Source organism: Panicum hallii, chromosome 9, assembly GCF_002211085.1.
Source record: "Panicum hallii strain FIL2 chromosome 9, PHallii_v3.1, whole genome shotgun sequence".
In the NCBI taxonomy this organism is placed as follows: domain Eukaryota; kingdom Viridiplantae; phylum Streptophyta; class Magnoliopsida; order Poales; family Poaceae; genus Panicum; species Panicum hallii.
Window position 1 is genome coordinate 15609317 of NC_038050.1, and position 19476 is coordinate 15628792.

Below are 19476 nucleotides of genomic sequence, written 5' to 3' on the forward strand. Positions count from 1 at the left end.
TTTGGGTGTTGCCTGGTGTCAAGAGTTTTAGAATGACCCATTGGAGGGGTATATATAGGCAGCTCACACGAATAGAGCCGTTGGAGAAAAAGCTGCCAGAAAAACTGCGTAGCGCCGGTTAATCCGACGTCCCTCCAATAGTCATCGTCGGTTTAACCGGTGAATGTAAACTCCCTTTTGAAAACTAGCCGTTACAGCTTGGGAAGATTAACCGTCGTTGCATCGGTTTAACCGGTGAGTGTAATCATCCATTGATCAACTGAAAACCAAGTCACTGGACAACTGCACCGACGTCAATTTCAAACATCGTCGGTTTAACCGGTGAGTCTATTGTCCACTGATCAACTGAAAACCGAGTCTCTGGACAACTGCACCGACGTCCAATTTCAAATAACGTCGGTTTAACCGGTGTATTGACTTGTCCAGACCTGCTGACCTCGTTTAACCGACGTATAAAAACTTGAACGTCGGTTAACCGGTGAATAGGATTTTTTCTGATTTTGCCTTTCTGACTTGAGTCTTGAATGAAATCCAAATATCTTGAAATATAAGTTGAGAACCACTTATTTGAGCTTCTAGAAACCTGAGTGACCATTGTGTGCATCCATTTTCAAATGACCATGTCCATGCTCAAGTTACTAAGCCTAAACCCCTCTTAATAGTGCGATCACTACAAAACTATAAAACCTATACTAACCTAAGCGTCCTTCTCAACCTTATGACACTTAGGACTAGAAAGATCCTTAGTCTTGACATATTATAGAGTTGAACGCCGAGATCGCCTTTTTGAATAATGAAAATTAGGGGCCTCTTTTGACATAAACCAAATGAGCAATAATGATCTATAAAGCTGCACAAACTCATTAGTACAATAATGGTTGTCATTAATCACCGAAACATACCTTAAGGGCCTAGATGCTTACAATCTCCCCCTTTTTGGTGATTGATGACAACAAACATAGATAACGAGAGAGCGAGAAAGATATGCGCGAATAAAAACAGGCAAACTCGAAAGAAAGGAACCAAGGACTCAAAGCTCAAACGAAATCCATAGATATGTCTCAAAAGCTCAGCATGCTCAAATGACAAATGTACATATCCATGAACTCTGACAATATATAATACAATAGAAACACAAAGTCCTGATCCGAGCTCTCTCTAAACTACCCTCCCCCTGACTCCCTCTCCCCCTTTGGCATCAAAGCACAAAAAGGCTAGCTACTGATCCGGGTGCCGCGGGACGGCGAGGAAGCGATCCGGGTCATCATCATCGTCGTCGTCCAGACGGTGGATCCTCAGTGACAGACGGTAGCTGCTGATCTGATGGCCGTGGTGCTGAGCTGACGGGAGGTGTGGCTGTCGTCGAGGCTGTCGTCGAGGCCCTGGTGCTAGCACTGCCTGGGAGAGGGTCCGTGGAAGTAGTAGCCGGCTCAGCAGAAGATGTGTCAACATCTGAAGTAGTGAGTGCTGATGCTGCCGGCTGTGACGACTGCTGAAGTAAGGACACCTCTCCGCCTCCCCCTGAAGGTAGTGGCTGTGGTACTGCGGGGAGGCCAACTGACTGCACTGCAGAGGGTGACTCCTGGAAGAGTGAGGTCGCAGGCAGAGGAGAGAAGAGAGGACGACTCGCAGACCCAAGAAGTGCTGACAATGAGAACATAATCTCTGGGGTCGCGGAGGAAGCTGGAGCAGTGGAGGCCGGAGCTGGTGTAACTGCAAGTGGTGGTGCTCCGGCGCCCTGAAGGCCTGTCTGTCCTGGCTGCTGAGGGGCGAGTCCGGTGTGAGAATATAGCTGTGAAATCATCCCGAACATCGCCATCATGCCCTGCTGCATCTGCTGAAACTGAGCGTCTGTCCTCTGAGATACTCGGTCAATGAGGCCGACAAAACGCTCCTCTGTAGCGGCTCGCTCTCGGGCGGCCTCCCTCTGAATCTGTGCAAGCTGGGCCTCATGGGCTCTCCTGGCCTCCTCCTGTGCCCGGCGGTCCTCTCTCTGCTGTGTGACCAGCTGCTGTAAAAGTGCGGTGAGCTCAGACGGCTGAGACACCTGTGACTCTGAGACAGAAGTAGCAGCAGCTGTCACTGGAGCTGGCTCTCCGGACCCCCCTGCCTCGTGATCGTGACTCGCTGGAGCAGGTGCAGGGAAGTACTCCTCGTCCTCGGAGGAGTCTGACTCAAGATCGGACCAGTGAATCTCATCCTCTCCTCCTGGAAGCTGTGCCTCGGCGGCAAGTAACGCCTCATCCTCCTGGGCCACTCGGGCCTGTACCTCGGGTGCCAACTGTGCCATAGCAGCCCGATCGGCCTGTCTGCCTCTCCTCCTGTCTGAGGGTGCTGTCGGACGGTAGACTGGAAACCATGGGACCTCGTCCTGTCTGTAAACTGCACTGACGGGGGACTCAGCTGGCACAATCATAGAACAAATGAAGCTGATCCAGTGAGCATATGGAAACTGACGCACGACACCCATCCCGTCAGTGATGACATCCTCAATCTCAGCCAAAATGAAGTCAACAATGTCGAACGGCTCATGAGTAAGGATGTGAAGAAGCAGTAGCTGCTGCAGACCTGTGAACCCCTCTGGGTAGCCACTCCTCGGGAGCAAAGTCCTCCGGAGTGCCATGTGAACTGCGTAAGCCTCTGGGGTCAGCAGGCTAGGGACTCTGGCGTAGGAAGCAGGGAATGGCTGACGGAAACACTGAGAGATCGCCTCGTGAGAAGGTGCAATCCCGCCAATCATAGCCCTGCGTGGTGGATCTGCATCACCGTAGACCATCTCGTGCAGAGAGACATCAACTAGGTCAACTCCAAGAATCCCTGCAAGTGTCGCTCTGGACAAACCAAACACCTGCCCCCCAAACATGAAGTGAACTGCTCGGCGCTCTGGGGCAATCCAAGCTGTGGCGTAGAAAACTCTGACCCAGTCCTCAATATATCTGTTCCTCTCAATCGAGAGCAACCTGGGCAGACCTCTGAAGTGCTCGAAGTGCTCGCGGACATCGGCTCCCCCTGCAGCTGTCCTCAGTGAAACCCAGTCCAGTACTCGGTGAGGAAAAATCCTGTGGCCCCGCCTCTGATAGGTCTCGTAGAAACTGGCCTGAAGGAGCGTCCAGAATCTACGATCGACCCTGCTGTCTCGTGTCACGGGAAACCACTCCTCCTCCTGTACACTCCACCTGAGCCTCTTGACCTTCGCCGCATTGGCCTTGGTCAAGTTCTGGAGCAGTACACCTGGCTCCAGACGCACGACAGTGTCCATGCGGAACACTGCGCGCTCGGCCGCTAGGGCCTCGGCTCGTCTAGCTGCTGCTGCTGCTGCGGTGGACCTGCGAGGCTCCTGTGGCTGGTGGCCTCCTCGCGTCCTAGGTCCGGTGCGACGCTCCGGTCGCAGGTGAAGTCTCCTCTGCGGGGGACGTCTGCCGGGTGCGGCCAGAACGTCGCAGAGCTGGTGACTGAGTGTCCTGCCCCTGAGACTGCTCGGACTGCGCTGTCTCTGTATCTGAATCGGACTCTGCCGCTGAAGCTGACTGCTCTGACTCTGCTGCTGCTGCGGCTGTGGCTCTGGTGGCCCTGGCACCTCTGACTCGGCCCATCCCTCTGCCTCTGCCTCTGCCCCTGCCTGCCGGATCCCTGATCGCGAATGGACGAGCACGTCCAGACGCCTGCTCCTCGGCGGCCTTAGCCACCATCTCGGCCCTCTCGGCCTCTCTAGCTGCGCGAGTCCGCTTGCGAGCGGGCTCCTCGACCACTATCTCCTTACCCTTCCTTTTGTCACGACCCATCTCGACACAGTGAGTAACACGGACGCGACGATGCGGTGGCAAGCGGGCGACGCGGTGATGCACGGGTGGCACAGCGAGGAAAGCGGCAGTGGTGGTGACACAGTGCGTGGGCGGCGCTCGGGCGCAGGCGTGAGAGCGGTGGTGCGCGTGCGCGCGGGCGGCGGTGTGACGGCGCGGAGGCAGTGCTGGTGGTGCACGGGCGCGGCTGGGCGCGCGGTGGAAGGCAGCGGCGGCGCGAGGGATTGCGCGGGCGGCGGCGCGTGCGGGTGGCGCAAGGCGGCGGACGGCGGCGCGTGCGGGTGGCGCAAGACGGCGGACGGCGGCGCACGGACGGCGGCGGTGCGCAAGGCTTTGAGAGCGCGACAGAAGTTGGACAGGCGGCAAGCGGCGGGAGAGTGAGCGGCGTAGTGGCAAGAGAGAAATATGACATGTGGACCCCGCAGTTTTTCTTATCGCCGGTTGATCCGACGCTTAGGTTTTGAACATCGGTTGATTGCGTCGGTGTAGTTTACCAGAAGCCCTGTCAAATCTGTATCTGTACGCCGGTTGAACCGATGATCTGAAAAGTGAACTCGTCGGTTGAACGAAGCAAATATCAGTTGATTTTCAGGTCAAAAGTGTGTTCTGTTCAACGGTTGATCCGATGCTGCAGACTTTGTATACGCCGGTTGAACGCCTGGAATGACTGAGCTGTGGCTGACACTTAGTAACGCCGGTTAAACCGATGGGTATAGATCCATTGAACGTCGGTTTAACCGGTGAACCCAAAAACCCTCTCTCAGCTCACTTTTCTATGCTAAGTCCAATGAACTTATAAGATTCAACTAAACTCAAGTTAATGGACTTGCATAGGCGACTTTACCCCTCAAAATAGAATAGCTTAATAACTTAAATAGTTTTTCTTTTCAAAATCAAGGATAAGTCGCAGGAGAGACAAAGCGCGAATTTAAAATGTATGAGCCATGTCATAGGAATATTGAAGGAGGAAAGCTTCAAACTCACAATGACATTGCTCACTAGGCAATAACGCACCCAACACTTTACTTTCTTCACTTCTCATGAATTAAGATCTTGCATGTAAAACAAGTCTCATCTTCATCAAGTGATCTCCTTTGTGACTTTTTCGCATGCAATGATAATGCAAATTACAAACACATGCGAAAGAAAGGTAAACATGAGATGCACAACTATATGACAAGAAATGCATAGCGAGAATTTAAGATCTACTTGTCAAGTTTGATCCCACGGAAAGCTTCATCATGATGAGCCTTTCTACAACCTAGAGGAAAACAAGAGGACCACCACCTCTAGCTAAACCCATGCTCATCACTATCTTACCATGGTTAGACAAGTGTCCTATATGTATGCATTTTTCTATATGACATGGCAACTTACATGACGTTTGCCGCATCTAACACATTTAGCTCATTTCTTAGCCTAACAAAGGTACTCTCGTCTAAAGGTTTTGTGAAAATATCCGCCAATTGCTCCTCGGATCTCACACCTTGAAGGGAAATGTCCCCCTTGGCTTCGTGATCACGCAAGAAGTGATGGCGAATATCAATGTGCTTTGTGCGAGAGTGATGAACCGGATTCTTGGCAATTTTTACGGCACTTTCATTGTCACAAAGGAGAGGTATTCTTCCTAGTTTCACACCAAAGTCCAAAAGGGTTTGCTTCATATATAGAATTTGGGCACAACATGCACCGGCAGCTATATATTCCGCTTCCGCGGTGGACAAAGCCACGGAATTTTGCTTCTTACTCGACCAAGAAACTAGAGAACGCCCAAGCAAGTGGCAACCCCCGGAGGTACTCTTGCGATCGACACGGCTTCCGGCAAAATCCGAATCCGAGTATCCCAAGAGATCTAAGCTAGCGCCTTTGGGGTACCACAAGCCTATGCTAGGGGTGTGCTTGAGATACCTAAGGATCCTATTCACAGCCGAAAGATGTGATTCCTTAGGGTTAGCTTGAAAACGGGCACACAAGCACACACTAAACATTATATCGGGCCTAGATGCGGTAAGGTAAAGCAAAGACCCTATCATTGAACGATAGAGGGATTGATCAACAGATTTACCGTCCACATCTAAGTCGAGATGCCCATTGGTTGCCATGGGTGTCTTGATTGGCTTACATTCATCCATCTTGAACTTCTTCAAGATATCTTTAGTATATTTTTCTTGATAAATGAATGTCCCTTCCTTCATTTGTTTAACTTGAAAACCAAGGAAGAAGGTCAATTCACCAATCATGGACATCTCGAATTCCCTAGACATCATGGTAGCAAACTCATGGCTTAGTGAATCATTAGTTGAGCCAAAGATAATATCGTCAACATAAATTTGACAAATGAAAAGATCCCCGTTGACGTCTTTTGTGAACAAAGTGGTGTCCACCCTCCCGATCTTGAAACCTTGCATGATTAGGAAGTCACGAAGCCTCTCATACCAAGCCCTTGGTGCTTGTTTGAGTCCATAGAGTGCCTTGTGCAACCTATAAACATGGTTAGGATTCCTCGGATCTACAAACCCGGGAGGTTGCTCAACATAAACAAGTTCGTTAATAAAGCCATTTAAGAAAGCACTTTTCACATCCATTTGATATAACTTGATATTATGATGTGAAGAGTAAGCAAGAAGAATGCGGATAGCTTCAAGTCTTGCGACCGGAGCAAAAGTTTCACCAAAATCCAAACCTTCGACTTGAGAAAACCCTTTTGCCACAAGTCTTGCTTTGTTGCGCACCACCACCCCATGTTCATCTTGCTTGTTTCGAAAGACCCACTTTGTGCCGATGATGTTCTTGTCTTTCGGAGGGGCTTCGAGGACCCATACTTCATTGCGGGTGAAATTGTTCAACTCTTCTTGCATAGCCATCACCCAATCCGAGTCCTCAAGTGCTTCCTCTATGCTAGTGGGTTCAATACAAGAAACAAACGAGTGATGTTCGCAAAATGAAGCATGCTTAGAACGAGTTCTTACTCCTTTGGAAGCACTACCAATGATTTGACCAATTGGATGATCCTTGGAGATGCGACCATGCTTCACTAGCGGTATTTGCGTGGATGCTTGTTGGGGTGGATCATGAGTGACTTGTGCTTGTGGTGGAACATTTTGCTCTTCTTGTTCTTGGACTTGGGGTGTTGGCGTTGACACATTTTCTTGGGGTAGTGGATCAACTTTATCTTGATCTTCATTCGCTTGGGGTGCCGTGGAGGTGTTTGATAAAGATGAGGAAGTTCCTCCCCCTTGATCATTGTCTTCATGCACCTCTTCCGGCTTGATATCCCCAATGGACATTTTCTTTAAGGCTTCTTCAATTTCTTCATCCCCTACATTTTCATAGCCAACAACCTCCTCTTGGGAGCCATTAGATTCATCAAACTCCACATCACATGTTTCTTCAACTAACCCGGAGGTTTGATTGAATACTCTATATGCTTTGGAGTTTGATGCATAACCAAGAAAGAAACCTTCATCACATCTACTTTCAAACTTACCGAGCCTTTTCTTCTTATAAATGAAGCATTTGCAGCCAAAGACTCGAAAGTATGATATATTTGGTTTCCTCCCGGTGATGAGCTCATATGGAGTTTTCTTGAGGAGTCGGTGAGGATATACTCGGTTGGATGCATGACACGCCGTGTTGATTGCTTCCGCCCAAAACTTCTCGGACGTGCCATAATCATCCAACATTGCTCTTGCTAGGGTGATGAGTGTCTTGTTCTTTCTTTCCACCACACCATTTTGTTGGGGCGTGTAGGTGGCGGAAAACTCATGTTTGACTCCTTCTTCATCGCACCATTCTTCAATCTTCATATTTTTGAACTCGGTGCCGTTGTCACTCCGGATCTTCACGATTTGGGAATTGTATTCCCTTTGAGCTTTTCTTGCAAATGTCTTGAAGATTTCCGGAGTTTCACCCTTATCGCCTAGAAACATGACCCAAGTGTAACGTGAAAAATCATTAACAATTACTAGGCAATAGAGGTTACCACCAATGCTCTTGTATGAAGTTGGACCAAAGAGATCCATGTGTAGTAGCTCGAGCGGCTTGGAGGTAGACAACATCGTCTTGATAGGATGATGAGTTGCAACTTGCTTCCCGGCTTGACATGCTTTGCATAGCTTGTTCTTGTCAAAAGTGACGTCCTTTATGCCGGTGATCATCCCTCTCTTGTGGGCTTTCTTGAGGTTGCTCATGCCAATATGAGCAATTCTTCTATGCCAAAGCCACCCAAGAGACGACTTGGTGAAGAGGCAAGTCATGGTGCTTGTTTGCTTTGTAGAGAAATCCACCAAATAGATATTGCCATGCCTAAACCCCGTGAATACCAATGACTTGTCTTTTTCATAAGTCACAACAACACCATTCTTGTCAAAGGCACACGTTAGTCCAAGATCACACAATTGTGCAATAGAAATGAGGTTAAAACTAAGTGCTTCTACAAACAAAACATTTGAAATGGATAAATCTTTTGAGATTGCAATTCTACCCAAACCTAAGACTTTCCCCTTTGAGTTATCACCATAGGTGACATGTTCATGATCGCCGGGGTCTTCAAGTGAGGTGAACATGCTATCATTGCCGGTCATATGTTGAGAGCAACCGCTATCAAGTACCCAATGTTTTCCACCGGCTTTGTAGTTCACCTACACACATGAGAATTTATTTTTGAGTTTTCGGAACCCAAACAAGCTTTGGGCCTTGCACATGTTTGACAAGAGCTTTTGGGACCCAAAGTTGCTTGGGGAGCTTCTTCTTCGACTCCTTAGCAATTTTGCCAATGAACTTGGCCTTCACCTTGCCCTTCACTTTACTCAAGAGAAAATGATTATTTTGAAACATTGATGAGTAATTCTTGGGTAATTTAGGAAGAGGACGTGATGGTAAAGTGCACTCCCTAGTGTGGTGCCCGGTGACTTGGCAATGTTGGCAATATGAACCAACTTCCTTGATGAAGCTTGTCTTGATCTCCGGAGAAGGAGTTGTAGCCATGTTTGGCTCCGGAAATGAACCAAGACCTCTCTTACCATAGTCACGGGCATTGTTGAAGAGGATCTCCTTGTGGATGTATTCTCCCCTTGAGAGTTTCTCCACACTACTCTTGAGGCTTGCCACTTGATCCATCAATTCCTTTTCCTTAGAAGAGGCAAGCTTGGGCACAACATTAGTGGCATATACATCAATGAGTAGGTCATCACATGAAGTGGAAGCATTGACCTTTTCATTAACAACTTTCTTAAGACTTGGGTCAATTACTTCATAAGCAAATTCAAGTTCTTGATACTTGTGAGCCAACTCCCTATGCTCTTGTTTGAGCTTTTTGTGGCTCTCTTCAACTTGCTTAGCAAGTACAAGTGACTCATTGTGCTTTTTGAGCAAGTCATTGTACTTACTAAGTAAGTCGGAGTGGGCAAGCTCTAACTTGGCATGAGTGCTCTCAAGAACTTTAACTTTGCCCTTTTCCCTCTTGATGACGGATGTATACTCATTGATGAGGTTAGTAAATTCATTTGGATCAAGCTCTTCATCACTATCATCTTCACTATCTACCTCACATACCTTGGTGTTACCTTTTGCCATGAGGCACATAGGAGGCGGAGGTAGAGATGGTTCTTCATTGGTGAGGGCGATGGTGACAATGTCTTCTTCATCACTTGAGTCTTCGCTTGATGAGACATCGGTCACCCATTCTTGTTTCTCCACCAAGAAACTTTTCTTGGTGTGCCCTTTCTTCTTTGGGAAGAGCTTGGTCTTCTTATCATGGGTCTTCTTCTTCCCAAATCTCTTGTTTTTGTTCTTCCTCTCCTCTTCTTCATCATCGCTTGAATCATGGCGATGCTTACTCTTGTTGTCCTTGCTTCTTTTGTCCGGCTTGGGGCAATTTGGACGGATGTGTCCTTTTTCGCCACAATTGTAGCAAATCTTGTTCTTGACATCCATTGGCCGGAACATTCCCTTCTTGGAGTCAAAGTTGAAACCCTTCTTATTGATCTTCTCATTCAAGCGTGTGAACTTTCTCATCATGAGAGCAAGTTCTCCATCATCTTCAATATCGGATGAGCTCTCATGATGATCATCTTCTTCATTGCTTGAGCTTGAGTCTTGCTTGACCATCTTGAGCTTGCGGGATTTGTTTGTCTTGGTCTTTAGAGCAATTGACTTGCTTGATGTTGGCTCTTCGGTCATACCAAGGATGCTCATTTCATGAGCGCGAATTTCGCCCACAAGTTCTCCAACTTCCATTGCGGCGAGATCCTCCTTTTGAAGCATAGCATTGATAATGTTATACTTGGGCTTCGGGAGTAGCATGAGGATCTTGCGGTTGATGGATGCACTGTCAATTTTGGATATTTCAAGTGCATTAATGTCCTTGACAATGACATTCAAGCGAGAATACATATCATTGCAATTTTCATGAGCTAGCATTTTGAAGGAATCATACTTAGCTCTAAACAAGTGATATTTTTGTTCACGAACTTTGGTGGAACCTTCATGTATTTCAATGAGTTCCTTCCAAATATCACTTGCTAGGTCCATGCCATTAACTCTAGCAAAGACCTCCTCACTAATAGCTTCGAAAATTGCATTTCTAGCTCTAGCATTCCATTTTAATTGGTCGGGGGTGGGATCTCCGGTGAACCCGACTTTAGTTGCCAACCATACTTCGGGGGCAATCGCATCAAGGTATGCGGCCATGCGAACTTTCCAATAGGCAAAGTTCTTGCCCTCGAAGTGAGGCGGCGAACCACCCATCTTGGCCATAGCTCTAGGCGGTGAAGCCTAATGATCCAAATGAGCAACGAGGCTCTGATACCAATTGAAAGGATCGATGGACCAAGAGGGGGGGTGAATTGGGCCTTTTTCAATTTCTAAAACAAGATAAAACAACCTTAACCTATGCAAAAACTAGAAAGGCTCCAATTCACCAACCGGATAACTAAACGACCTACACAAGCTAGTTAAGATGAAAAGAGATAAAGCCTAGCAAGGTAGAGCTAACTAGTGATCCCTAAATCAAGCACATGAACGAATTGCATGAAAGATAATGCTTGAATAAGTAAAGTGGACAAGGGACAACCGGATTTTTTCCCGTGGTATCGATGTGTTGGCACACACCCCTAATCCACGTTGTGACACTCACAAAGAGTATTGTCACCTCCCAAGTCACCAAGACGAGGGCGCTCACTAAGAGTCTCCGTTCACCATCCCGGTGTGGTGGAGATCAAGCCACGTACAAATCTCTTCTCCGGGCTTCCACAATCCTTGGCAAGCTCCGCGAGAATCACCTCGATCACCAAGATCGCCTAGGTGATGCCAATCACCAAAAGTAACAAGCTAAGACCTTCACTTGAGCAAGAACCAATCACAAAGAATGGATGCACACTAGCTTCTCTCTACTCAAGTCCTTAATGTTGCTTCTTGAATGATTGAATGAACAAGTGTATGAAATGTTGAAGCTCAAAGTGGCTCTTGACTAAAGTTTGTGTGTTTGGGTGTTGCCTGGTGTCAAGAGTTTTTAGAATGACCCATTGGAGGGGTATATATAGGCAGCTCACACGAATAGAGCCGTTGGAGAAAAAGCTGCCAGAAAAACTGCGTAGCGCCGGTTAATCCGACGTCCCTCCAATAGTCATCGTCGGTTTAACCGGTGAATGTAAACTCCCCTTTTTGAAAACTAGCCGTTACAGCTTGGGAAGATTAACCGTCGTTGCATCGGTTTAACCGGTGAGTGTAATCATCCATTGATCAACTGAAAAACCAAGTCACTGGACAACTGCACCGACGTCAAATTTCAAACATCGTCGGTTTAACCGGTGAGTCTATTTGTCCACTGATCAACTGAAAACCGAGTCTCTGGACAACTGCACCGACGTCCAATTTCAAATAACGTCGGTTTAACCGGTGTATTGACTTGTCCAGACCTGCTGACCTCGTTTAACCGACGTATATAAAACTTGAAGCGTCGGTTAAACCGGTGAATAGGATTTTTCTAATTTTGCCTATTCTGACTTGAGTCTTGAATGAAATCCAAATATCTTTGAAATATAAGTTGAGAACCACTTATTTGAGCTTCTAGAAACCTGAGTGACCAATGTGTGCATCCATTTTCAAATGACCATGTCCATGCTCAAGTTACTAAGCCTAAACCCCTCTTAATAGTGCGATCACTACAAAACTATAAAACCTATACTAACCTAAGTGTCCTTCTCAACCTTATGACACTTAGGACTAGAAAGATCCTTAGTCTTGACACATTATAGAGTTGAATGCCGAGATCGCCTTTTTGAATAATGAAAATTAGGGGCCTCTTTTGACATATAACCAAATGAGCAATAATGATCTATAAAGCTGCACAAACTCATTAGTCACAATAATGGTTGTCATTAATCACCGAAACATACCTTAAGGGCCTAGATGCTTACAACATCCCCTTTAGGTTTTATGCACAAGATTCAGAGTCTCCGGACGTTTCTTCGGAGTCTCCGAACATTTGTTCAGAGATTCCGGAGATTTATCTAGAGATTCTGGAATTTGCAGCAAAACCCCTAAAGAATGTCAAACACAACAATCCACCTTGGGAATCTAATGAAACTTGAGATCTTAGTACTAGATGTCCTATAGAGTAGTTCCATCCAAAGGAAACTATCTAGAACATCCCACATTGAGGGATCGAGCGAAGATAAGATTAGGGTACCTTGAAATTCAAAAATGAAGATTGAGAAACCAAATCCAAGGCCTCCACAATGTTCCCTTGCAATGGAGGAGCCTTCATTGATGAAACTTGAAAGATTTTGATGGTGGAAGGCGAAAATCGCCAAAAGGAGGTGTCTAGACAGAGAAACTAGAGAGAGGTGGCGGGGTGAAAGTGAAAAGAAGTAACCGTTCACTTTTACCCCGGGTAGGGTAAATACCGTAGAATCTTCGGAGTCTCCGAAAAAAGTTCCGAAGTTTTCGGAGATTCCGGAGTTTCCGGAAAAAATTTCGTAGTCTCCGCTCCCCCTAAGACTGAGCATGATTTGGGAGATTTGAAACCTATAGCTTGATATGGATGGAAGATAGACTTTCTCTGTAAATTCTATGTGGCATGAGAGATTTACTAGCTTGAGACTAGCCAACAAACAATCAATGGGAACAATAGCCTCAAGTTAGCAAATATAAGATCCAACATTTTCTTGAAAACACACTTCTAATATCTAAAAGTAGATTTTTACAAAGATTAAGCTAGAGTCAAACAATTGTGTGCATGATCGCAAACTAAGATACGAGAATCTAAGATATTTAATTCACTCCTCAAGGTACAAAACCTTTGCTCATCAAGTGGTTCGGTGAAGATATCAGCTAGTTGTTTATCGGTGCTTACATGACTTAGAGCGATATCTCCTTTGGCTTCGTGGTCTCTCAAGAAATGATGCCTTTGTTGTCAGTCAAAACCCACCGGCGAGCAGCGACAGGCAACACGAGGAGCCGGGAGGCTCCCGGGAATGCTGGTGGGCCCCGGTCCCTCGGTCAACGGTCCAGGATCTGGTACATGATCTAGCGTCTGGGTTTGCTAGGCGTGCCACCTGACCTATACCTGATCAGGAAGGTGTAGATGTGGTTTCAGTTAGTTTCCTACGTATACAAACATGTTTAAACGTTAATCCGAGCCGTGATCGGCTCATCGGGTGTTCCCCGATATCGTCTGTAAAGAGCCGATTGTCTCCCAGCATCAGATCGGATCTGTATATCTAAACAAAGTGTATATATCTGATAATAATATAAACTTCCTCTGTAATCAATAAGCTGATTCAATCTACGACGGTTAAAGCTTTCACTACATAACCGGAACATCCCACGCGTAGTTAAGCCTAACAAACATGAAAGATAACATAATAGCAACCTAAACAGAGGCCTAAAAATAATAGAAAGCCGATTCCCGAAACAATCTCTCTTTAGATTAATATAAAGCAATTAGACGTATTGTTGGAACATTCAACCCGTTTGAAGGGCCTAACCATGCGGATATTAAGCCAAATTTTTGATGAACAAAGACTAACCGTAACAGATCGGATCTACTAATCAAAACAGAGCAAGACGCTACCCTCGCACCCGGGATCGGGCACGAGGACAGCTAAACGTTTACAGGTGATGAACAATGCACGAATACAGTATGAAAAGCCGATGCATCCCTATAAACGTTAGGATAACTAGTGTTACTCGCCATCAATAGCGCTTCAGCACGAGAAACACAAAGATAAATAGGTAGGAATGTTGTTGCCCCGATCACGCGTGTGATCGGGGCTGCGTAGCACTTACCTGAGAGAAACCCTAAAACAGAGGTGGTGATGCGCCGAGAGTTATTTGTGAATGGTTGTTGTTCGTCTCATTCATGGTCTAAGGTACATATTTATAGTCTGGAGACTTTGCCTCTCCTAACCAATCCTGACACGAATCTTAGCTAACTATATCTAAACTAACTTAACTGGATACATGGCCGGTCTGGCCTTAAACAGCCCGCGCAGGAACCGATTCGCAAGCCTATTACAATTATCCTTTGAGCCCATCTTGCTCGCAGCCCACCTTCTGGCCCAGTCAAATTATGGCGATAACAGCCTTATGTCTATGTGTTTGGTTCTTGAGTGGTTTACAGGATTGTTAGCTAGCTTGATAGCACTCTTGTTGTCACACAAAAGTGGAATCTTACTAAACTTACAACCAAAGTCGCTCAAAGTGAACCTCAACCAAAGTAGTTGCACACAACAAGCAGTGACAGTAACATACTCGGCCTCAGCGGTGGATTGGGCAACAGAGTTTTGTTTCTTAGAACTCCAAGACACTAGAGACTGACCAAGAAATTGATAAGTCCCCGATATACTCTTTCGATCTACCTTGTAGCCGGCGTAATCCGAATCAGAATAGCCAAGTAGACCAAAAGTGGAGCCTTTGGGATACCACAAGACGAGACATGGAGTGTAGACCAAATATCTTAGAATTTTCTTAATAGCCATTAGATGACATTCCTTAGCATTAGCATGAAATCTTGCACACATGCACACACTAAGCATAATATCGAGCCTAGATGCACAAAGGTAAAGCAAGGAGCCAATCATGGAGTGATATACCTTTTGATCCACGGCCTTACCATCTTCATTTAGGTCGAGATGCCCATTTGTTGGCATAAGTGTCTTAATGGGCTTGGCATTCTCCATATCAAACTTCTTGAGCATATCTTTTGTGTTCTTGGTTTGACAAATGAAGGTGCCTTTTTTGAGTTGCTTGATTTGAAATCCTAGGAAAAACTTCAACTCTCCCATCATAGACATCTCGAACCTTTTGATCATGATCCTACTAAAGGCTTCAGACCATTCTTGATTAGTAGAACCAAATATAATGTCATCCACATATATTTGACATAAAAAATATCATTTTTGACTTTGCGAGTAAAAAGAGTAGGATCAACTTTGCCTATTTCAAAGCCTTTTCTTAAGAGAAAATCCTTAAGGCATTCATACTATGCTCTAGTAGCTTGCTTAAGCCCATAAAGCACCATATAGAGCTTGTAGACGTGGTTAGGATGCTTCGGATCTTCAAACCCGGTGGTTGCTCAACATAGACCAATTCGGAAATTGGTCCATTAAGAAAGGCAATCTTCACATCCATTTGATATAGCTTCAAATCATGGTGAGTAGCATAGGCAAGTAATATACGAATTAACTCAAGCCTAGCTACGGGTGCATACGTCTCACCAAAATCCTAACACTTGATTTGTGTGAAGCCTTGAGCCACCAACCGAGACTTGTTTCTTGTTACCACACCATGTTCCTCTTGTTTGCTGTGAAACACACATTTTGTACCAATCATGTTTTTCTTGGGGCATTCCACCAAGGACAAGACTTCATTCCGAGTGAAGTTGCTCATCTCTTCTTGCATCGCCATCACCCAATCCGTATCACCCAAAGCTTCTTTTACCTTAAGAGGTTCTAAAGAGGAGACAAACGAGTAATGTTCACAAAAATTTGCTAATAGAACGTGTTGTTACCCCTCTTTGAATGCTCCCAAGGATGTTATCCACTGGATGATCGTGTTGCACGCTTTGGTGAACTCTTGAGTGAGCTGCTTGACTTGATGTTGCACTGGATTATCATCCTCATCAGCTTTATCTTGATCAAGGATATCTTCATAAGCATCTCCGGAGTTTCCAGAGATATGTCCGGAGTCTCCGGAACTTGCGGATTCTCCGCAGATTTGGCGGGAGTCTCTGGAGTTTTTAGCAGCAGTATTTGGCCCATCTTTTGGTGTCTCTTGATCATTCTTTTCTCGAGGCCAGATTTCTCCAGTGGCTAGGTTCTTAATTGCTTGCTGAGGTGCTAATTCATCTTCTACATCATTTAGATCAACTTGCTCCTTTTGAGAGTCATTAGATTCATCAAATATCACGTCACATGCAATTTCAACGCATCCGGAGGAATTGTTGGAAATACGATAGCCATGAGCATTTGAAGCATAACCAAGAAGAAAACCTTCCTCAACTTTAGATGCAAACTTAGAGTTTTGGGGCTTCTCGTTAAAAATGAAGCACTTACTTCCAAAAACTCTAAAGTAATACACGTTAGGCTTTTTACCGGTTAGAACCTCGTATGCGGTCTTTTGCAAGATCTTGTGTAGGTAGAGATGGTTGATTGCATGACATGCCGTGTTAACCGCCTCCGCGCAAAATTGATCCGAAGTCTTGTACTCATCAAGCATGATTCTTGTGACTTCAAAGAGAGTTCTATTCTTTCTCTCCACAATGCCATTTTGTTGAGGAGTGTATGGCACCAAGAACAAATGAGCAATACCTTCTTCATCTAGGCATTCTTCAATGTTGGTGTTTTTGAACTCGGAGCCATTGTCACTTCTCACCTTCTTGATCTTCACATCGAACTCATTTTGTGCTCTTTTTGTAAATTTCTTGAATGTTTTTTGTACCTCACTTTTATCATGCAAAAAAGAACACCCAAGTGAAACGAGAATAGTCACCAACAATTACAAAACTATATTTATTACCGCCAATGCTTATATAAGCGATGGGTCCAAATAGATCCATGTGAAGAAGCTCATGAGGTCTTGTGGTGGTGATGATGTTCTTCTGTCGATGTGGTACTCCCACTTGTTTTCCGGCTTGACAAGCACTACAAACTCTATCTTTCTCAAAGGAAACATTAGTAAGCCCAAGGATGTGTTCCCTCTTTAGAAGTTTATCGAGGTTCCTCATCCCAACATGAGCTAGTCGGCGGTGCCATAACCAACTCATGCTAGATTTGGCTAACAAGCATGTATCAAGTTGAGCTCTTTCCTTTGCAAAGTCAACGAGATAGAGCTTTCCCTTGAGTACACCCTTGAAAGCTACCGATTCATCACTTCTTCTAAAGACGGTCACACCCTCGTTAGTGAACAAACAATTATAACCCATTTCATAAAGTTGTGACACGGATAACAAATTGTAGCTCACGGATTCAACCAAGAAAATATTTGAAATTGAATGATCGATGGAGATAGCAAATTTACCTAATCCAAGTACCTTTCCTTCACTACCATCGTCAAACACAATGTTGTCACTTGCATTTTCATTTTGCTCAAATGATGTGAACATTTTCTTCTCTCCGGTCATACGGTTGGTGCATCCACTATCAAGCACTCATTTTGAACCGCTAGAGGAATATTCCTACAAACAAGTTTAGGCTCTAATTTTAGGTACCCAAAGAGATTTGGGTCCTAGAGTGTTAGTGACAAGAACTTTGGGCACCCACACATTCCTTTTCACCAATGTGTTCTTTGTGCGAGGCCTAACATACTTGCCGGCCACCTTACCCTTGCGATCCCAAGTCAACACATAATCAGCATAGGATGAGTTTTATGAAGCATGTGACTTGGGCTTGCTTGCATGTGAAGTGTTGGTTTTGTTCACCTTGACTTGAGAGCTAGCCTTAGGTTGCTTACCATCAACCTTTGGATGAATGGGTACCATTCCTCCAAGAATAGCCCCACTAGCGCCAACACCAGATGTCTTATTGTTCTTGATGAAAGGAATGGGTTCTTGACGTCCTTGTTCATTCTTACCTAAACCCATGCCTTTCACGAAACCATACTTCTTCATGTAGTTACTTCCAAAGCCCTTGGTGTGCTTCTCAAACTCACCAATCTTTGGAGAAGTAGCATCCTCATTGATCAACTTTGTGAGTCTAATAATCTCATTCTTCATGACATGCATTTCGGCAAGGTTAGTAGCACAAGATTCAACATTTATATTACTACACCTTGTACAACTATTGCTAGTGATAGAAGTAGAGGATTTGGTTGCATCATTGGAGCTAGAAGAGGTGCTTTCCTTAAGGAGATCATGTTCCACTTCAAGATCCATATGTTTGGCATGTAAACATAAGAAATTTTCATGAAGTGTTTCATTTGCCCCCTTAAGTTGAGTGTTTGATTCATTAGCCAAAAAGAGCTCTTTGGTCAATTTCACAACCTTTTCTTTCTCCTTAGCTAGAGACTCTTTAAGCTCAAGAAGTTTGTCAATTTTAGCTTTGAGAAAGTCCTCTTGCACCTTGAAAATCTTCCTTTTTTGGACAGAGATTTCTCAAGGCCTACGGTTTTCGCTCGCTCAAGTCTAATTAACTCTTCTTGCACCTCAAGAGTCTCATCCCTAGCCTCTATTTCTATCATAAGCTTTATTATTTTATTTGTTGCCTTTTTACCAAATTCTTTTATCATGTTTTCTCATTCATTATCATCAAGACTATCATCATCATCATCATCATTGGGGTTGGGTTTGGAATCTACCTTTGCCCCTTTTGCCATGAAGCAAGTGGGAGTGAAGTCATCTTCATCATCAGTGAGATTTTCAAAGAGCGATGACTTTGTGATGTGAGCTTCCATGGCCATGGTCGCCACACCTTCACCATTGGAGGATGATTCTTCACTTGAGTCCCACTTCACACCAAGATGAGCTTCACCCGTGTGCCTCTTCTTGCCTTTGCCTTGCTCCTTCTTCTCACCCTTGTTCTTGTCCTTTGGGTTGGGGCAATCGCCAATGAAATGGCCAACTTCCCACAACCAAAGCATGGCTTGTTTGACCTCCTTGTGATCTTACTTCTTCTCTTGTAGTTGTTAAAGTATCCATCTTTCTTCATGACTTTCTTGAATCTCTTGATAAATAAGGCCATGCCATCATCAGTATCATTATCACTATCACTCTTCTTCTTCTTTGATGATGTCCTCTCAACCTTGATCTTTGCTTTCTCCTTTAAGCTTGATTTGAGAGCAACACCATTGTTCTTCTCCATTTGCTCATGGATTATTGACAACTGTTGAGAGATCATGGCTTCCTTCATGGTGGTAAGATGTTGATTAATACTTCCAATGACATCGGCGAGAGTAAATCTCTTGAAGCCTCTCTACTCCCTTATCAAAGTAGGTAAGTTGGCATCTCTAGCCATGTATACGGTTAAGATCTTGTCAACTACATCCTTATCACTCCACTTGTCACCACCGAGTGCTCTAATCTTGTTCACAATTTTGTTCAACCGGTTCAACATTTCTTGTGGTGTCTCATTCTCAGGAATGATGAACCGGTTGAGCTCTCCTACTAGTGGACAAATTCTTCCTTCATGCACTTTCCTTGTGCTTTCATGGTTGACTTGGAGTGTGACCCATATTTGCT

The 19476-nt window shown here is 45.1% G+C and overlaps 1 protein-coding gene across 1 annotated transcript; it reads right to left on the reverse strand.

The window, feature by feature from the left end:
- Positions 1-18533: 18533 nt before the first annotated feature.
- LOC112872852 lies at positions 18534-19147 on the reverse strand. The gene is made up of 2 exons (XM_025935890.1): positions 18907-19147; positions 18534-18859 (listed from the first exon to the last, which is right to left on the reverse strand). The coding sequence occupies exons 1-2, from the start codon at positions 19145-19147 to the stop codon at positions 18534-18536; spliced, it is 567 nt and encodes a 188-aa protein (XP_025791675.1).
- Positions 19148-19476: the final 329 nt, after the last annotated feature.